Here is a 6000-nt window from a genome sequence, read left to right as displayed (position 1 = left end):
TCCCAGAGAAGGTGCATTGACAGAGGCCAGCGGCAGGCCTTGGCTGAGGGAAGCTGCCGGCGCTGGTGCTCTCTTCCCCTTCTGGGCAAAGAGCATCATATTTATTGACCTCACGATGTTTACTGGATGGATGTTAGGTGATATTTGGGCAAAGTGAGGCCCACCAGATGAATACATACATGGAGCTGAGTCCCTAGTTCACTGCCACCCCAGCCAAAGTTCTTCCAGGCACACCTGGTCTCAAACTAGGGGGTATATGAGCATTTCCAGGCAACTCTATGTTTGAAATATTGCCCAGATCTGTAACATAAACAAGGCACATCCATACAGTGGAATATTCTGTATCACTAAAAAGGACAATTCTGTATGTACTGATAGGGAATGAACCCCAAGATGGAGTGTTAGTGAAAAGAAGGTGCATAACGATGTGAGAAGTATAGTGCGCTTGTGATTTAGGAAAAAAGGAACCAAAAATCATATGCATGCATGCTTTCTATGCAGTAAAGTACCCTGCAAAAAGCACAAGAAAAATGCAAACAGTGGCTGCCTCTGGGGGAGGCTGGAGAGCCTGGGAATCAGACTGACTTTCCACTCTTCCTGTGTGCACGCACTGCCTATCTAAAACCAACACTCAGACCTAAGCCCCAAATAAAATTTAATTAGAAAGAAAACTCCCAGGTGATTCTGAGGATCAGCCAAGTTTGGGAACCACTTAGTTCAGTATTAAGTGAGGCTATCCATCCACCTACACTGGCACCATCTGCCTTGCTTAATGAAAATGCAGGTTCCTGGGCTCCATCCCAGGTCTTCTGAATGGGACGGGGAAATTGGGACTCTGCAACTGAAGCATTTCCTCAGAGATTGTGATCAGCCCACAGTTTGAGACGGCACGTGTTTCTCCCTTACCTTGGCCTGTGGGCTGATGCCGTAGCTGGTGAAGGCGTATTGCCACTGCGGCAGGCCCAGGTGCGTGATGAGCAGGCGATAGTAAGCAGTGAAGGAATCGGTGAGGAAATGCCAGTATAACGCTCTGTCCAGGAACCAGATCTCGGCGTCTTGCGCTAACGCTGAAATGGCAAATGAACGGAAGAAATGAACGGATGGCACAATACTTTTCTCCTTCTACCTGTAAAGTCGATATACTCTCATGGTTAAAAAGAAGAAATTCTAATAGTGGAAGGATGTAAAATACAAGTAAGAGTTCCTTTTTACCCCTTCCAACCTCCAGGCCCATGCTCCCGTGGCCACTGTTAGGGGTTTTATTGGTCTTGTACAAATCCCTGATCAGTCAGCCGACTGACTTGTGCGCTGGGCGTTGGGCATCTGTGCATTCAGGCTGACCATTCAACAGCCTCCTGCCCCAGTGGGGACAGACTGGGTCTCAGCTTTCCTGATGGAGACAGACGCTGAAAGCCTCTGATTTTTTTTTTTTTTTTTTAAGATTTTATGTATTTGAGAGAGCCTGAGTGAGAGAGCACAAGCAGGGGGAGCAGCAGAGGGAGAGGGAGAAGCAGGCTCCCCACTGAGCAGGGAGCCCGATGCGGGGCTCGATCCCAAGACCCTGGGATCATGACCTGAGCCGAAGATAGCTGCTTAACCGACTGAGCCCCCCCAGGCACCCCAAGGCTCTGGTTTTCTGAGGGGGTCTCCAACAGGAACCTGAAGGGCTGTGAGCAGCCACTGGGGGGGAGCGCAGACCAGCTCCTGTCCTGGATCCTGCCCGTGCTGTTGCGGGAGGTCCGGGCTGAACTGAAACAGGCACGGTCACAGCAGCTCCAGCCTCGCACTCACTTCTCACCTTCTGTTCTTCCTCCCGCAGGCCTCTAGTTCGTCTCCTGTCTAATGGCTGTAACAGCTCCCTCAGCGGCCCCCACCCTTGTCTCTTCCTCTTCCAAGACTGCCTGTGCAAACGTGCATTTCCACCTCAGTTCGGCCGTTCCTTTACTGAACAACCTGGACTTCCCACTGCCATGTCCAAACTCCTTCCAAGCTGTGCATGGCTTCTGGCTTCAACTCCTCACCCACAAGATGAACCAGGTAGCCCTATGATTTGAAATTGTCATGCTTTCCAAATCCGTTGCACTTTCCCATGGCATAGCTTTACCCAGTCTCTTCGCCTAGATGTTCCCCTTACCCCACAACCCCTCCTGCCCCACCCCTCCCCATAACCCAAGATGTGGATGAAAGGCTACTTTGCAAAGTCGGTCCCTCCTTCCTCTAGGAGTAAAATCCTGGCGTCTCTATCTTCTCACCCCGACAGACTGAGAGCTATGTGAAGAGGGCTGGGCCTTGTCCACAGTCCCCAGGGCAGGGCCTGAACTGGTGACAGCTGCTGCTCCAGGGACCAGAGCCTTTTCCTCTTGATTTCTCATCTGAGGTCTTAGATTGAGGTCTACTCATTCAGGTTTTTAGGTTGTTAACTTGCCTACAGAGAGAAGTACACAAGAAAGATAATGCTTTTCCTGGATGCTTTTCCTAATGCGTGAGCCTGCTAGAGGAGTCTATAAACACAATGACTATTTCTTTTAGTTTTTACTCACTTATTTTCCTACTCCCATTATTTTGCAGTAACTCACAAATGATGATAGCTTAAAGACTCTAGTGATTGGCCAAGAAGGGGATGTTCAGGGAGGACCAAAGGGGCTTTCTGGGTCTTTACATCGCCAAGAGACCTGGCTGCATCTCATGGGTCCAGAGGAGTGTGCCTTTTGTGTCATGACTGGAGAGCAGGGTCATCCATGCCACACCCAACTGCAGGACCATGCTTGTCAATGATTCTTACCTGGTTTCCCTCTTTTGTAGACAAGGCAAACCTTCCCATTCCCATTGCAAGGATCCAGCTCAAATATCACACTGCGAGAATCAAAGTGAGGCTTCTCTGGCTGGTTCTCACTGGCTGCAAACCCAGAAGTTAATAGTTATGTTCAAACATACTCAACTCAAACACATACTTATCCAGCATTGCCAGTGTAGGGGGAAAAAAAAAAAACAGGGAAAAAGCCTTATCTCAGACATATTCTTAACAACTATTTCCAATGTGGGCCAAATGAAATTTTTAAAAAAGATTTATTTATTTCAGAGAGACAGAGAGGGCAAGCGAGTATGGGGGGCGGGTGGAGGGAGAGAATCCTCAAGCAGACTCCCCACTGTGTGGGACCCTGAGATCATGACATGACCTGAGCTGAAACCAAGAGTCAGACACTTAACTGACTGAGCCACCCAGGCGCCCCCCAAATGAATTCTATACTCTAAATGTCCAGGATCTTATCCAGGGGCTAAGCCTTCTGTCTAGGCTTCTCTATCACAGACAGTGTCACAGAATCTAGGGGAAGGTGACACAAGGAAAACAAACTGAACTTGCTGAAAGTGGGAATACATAAAGGCAAAGTAATCTGGCCTGATGTTGACATCTCTTTTTCCTAGATAATCGCTTTCCCCTTATTTATAGCACTTTATGATCTTTTGATTAGAATCCTTTTCCATGGTCTAAAATGTATTTATAATATTTAATATTAATTACATTATAATTAATGATAAGCTTGGCTCAATTAGAAATACCTACCTAATAATTAAATACAATGGAGTTCCAGAAAAGAGACATTTTTAGAAATGCAAGCATCAGAAACTTTCTTGCTTCCTTCATTACAGCTGTTATGTAATAAAAATGAGTATTAGTGACTGAGGGTGAGAGTTTACAAACCTAGGAGAGACTGGATAAAACAAAGTCTATAAAAAGACTATTTTTTACTTACATATAGCCATATATATAATTTTATACAAATGCATAAATATTTACATTTCTAACTAAGAAAATATTTTAAACATGGCTTTCCCTTCCCCTGGAGGTTACACTTTAATACTCTTCTTGATTTCATGTGGTCCTCAACTCACGGAGTATGACAGGTTCTGTCTGGCTTCCTGGCTCTACGCTGTGGATTGGAAAACTCTCTTGAGTCATAAGCTGAGGTTCCCCTTCTTTATTTCCATCTCTCAGGCTCATTGTCCTTCACTGCCCGATGGTCAGTGTCTTGAAATCCATTTTTATGTATCTTCTCTGTTGTTGTTCCAGGAGGGCAGATAAATCAGGTCTGTGACTCCTATCTTGGGTGAGATCCAAAGTCTAGACTGTAGGGTCCTACCAAGTTTCAGCAGCCTTGCCCTGACTGATGCTAACTGGGGTCTGCCTGCAGGTGAAAAATTACAAAATAGGAAACTCCTTTCTGCCATTTGTAGATGTCACTCCAGTTTCTGCTCATTTTTGGTTATTCTCCAATCTTTTTAGGTCATTGTCCTTAAAGTTTTCCCAGAGTTTCGAGTAGTCTTTACTTGGTAAAAAGTACTCTGCCACTACCAGGAGAAGGAAGTCAGTATTTGAATCTTTTGCTTCCTTTTTTGCCAAATATGCAATGTCACTATTTTTAATTTCTCACCGAAATTTTAGTTTAGTTTTATCCCCATGTGTGCATCAGCACATTGTTATGCCTAATAATTTCACTCTTGGGAGTACCAGTGGATCTCTTTCTTGTTACCTGTTATTTGTGCTGGTTTTGTTCATGGCACTGTGTTTTTTCATGTGCCTAGTTATTTTTAGAAGGAAGTATTTTTGAAAAATTATTTATAAAAACAATTTGAGTTCTAAGATACTGTTATCATCCTCTAGGGTAGAATTTTCTTTTTTATATAAGAGCTTTACTGAGATAATTCACCTATCATACCACTTACTCATTTGAAGTATACAATTTAATGGTTTTTAGTATATTTACAGTTATATAACCATTAAGACAATCAATTTTAGAACATTTCTCTAGAGTGAATTTGTTTCTGCTAGGCCCCTGAGGAGATTAATAACCTGGAGTCAATTTAGTCTAATTTTCGGATTTAACATTTTCTGGGCCACACAGATGACTTAAAATGGTTACTTCTGTTTTTTTCTGTCTCTTGGGTACTGCTCTTCATGGTGCCAACCCCAAAAGTAGGTAGTTTTATGGGTGCCATCCTTTGTAAGGCCTGGACTCTGTTTTATTCCCCCGGTCTCAACATGGGGCAAATTCATAGTTTTCCAGCATCCTCATAGCCTGTTGTAAAAAGGGCAATCAATGTATCTCAAATACTGAATCTCTCCCCCCCCTGGATTTCTGTCTTCTGGATGTTGATCTGTTATTACCTCATCATCCTGTTAGCTCTTTGATGTTTTTAGTGAGGTGGTTTTTATATTTTGCTGACTTCTCAGTTGTCTTCAGTAGGAAGGCTTCTCTGAATTACCTGTCTACCATTTGCAGAAGAGGAAATCTCTTTGTCAGTTTAAGTATGCTCCTAAAAATAACACATAGATGAGCTTGCTTTTTATATCAATCTGACAGTCTTTGTTTTTCAAAAGGGAGATTTAATCCCAGCACATTTAATATCGTGATTGATCTGTCTTGTTTTATTTCTCCTAATGTTTTGTTTCCTAATTTATGTTTCCTCTTTTCTCTTCTTATATTTCCTCCTGTGATTCAGTATTCCCTTATTAGGTTGGAGATTTAATGTAGATTTTTATTCCTTTAGTGGTTATCTTCCTGTTTTTTTTGTTTGTTTGTATGATTAAATCAATAAGACTTTACCCTTCTGTTGTTCACATAACAGATACAAACATTCACATAATGTTTGTATGATTTAATCATACAAACATAACAACAACATAACATGTATGTGCCTTCTATCTCTAGTTTCCACTGCCATAAGAGAGAAGTCTGGTATCAGTCTGATTATTATTTCTTCACAAGTAAGTTATTTTTGCCTAGAAGCCTATAATTCTTTCCCGCATTATACAACACCTAGGTGTCTGTTTTCTCATCAGTCCAATCTGGGTCTCTGAGAGCCCTTTCAACTTGCAGAGAAATTTTCTTTTATCAGTGTTTCTTGCCTTTACCCTTATCTGAAAACAATAAGCCATTATTTCTCCTAACCAAGTGTGGGATGCAGAATTCTAAGGCCCTCAAGATTCCTGCTCCTTAATAT

At 43.0% G+C, this 6000-nt stretch overlaps 1 protein-coding gene across 1 annotated transcript in view; it reads right to left on the bottom strand.

The window, feature by feature from the left end:
* Positions 1–852: 852 nt before the first annotated feature.
* Positions 853–6000, bottom strand: part of TPGS2 (tubulin polyglutamylase complex subunit 2) — a 58008-nt gene continuing 52860 nt past the window's right edge. The window contains exons 5-6 of the mRNA XM_081801385.1: positions 2783–2896; positions 853–1067 (exon numbers count right to left, since the gene is read on the bottom strand). Of these exons, the coding sequence (XP_081657511.1) occupies positions 868–1067; positions 2783–2896 (314 nt within the window). The 3' untranslated portion in view covers positions 853–867. The remainder of the gene's footprint in view (positions 1068–2782; positions 2897–6000) is intronic.

Source organism: Leptonychotes weddellii, chromosome 13 (genome assembly GCF_054177405.1).
Source record: "Leptonychotes weddellii isolate Sample4059 chromosome 13, ASM5417740v2, whole genome shotgun sequence".
NCBI lineage: Eukaryota > Metazoa > Chordata > Mammalia > Carnivora > Phocidae > Leptonychotes > Leptonychotes weddellii.
The sequence above is the reverse complement of the archived record's forward strand: the minus strand, read 5'-3'. Positions and strand labels throughout refer to the sequence as shown.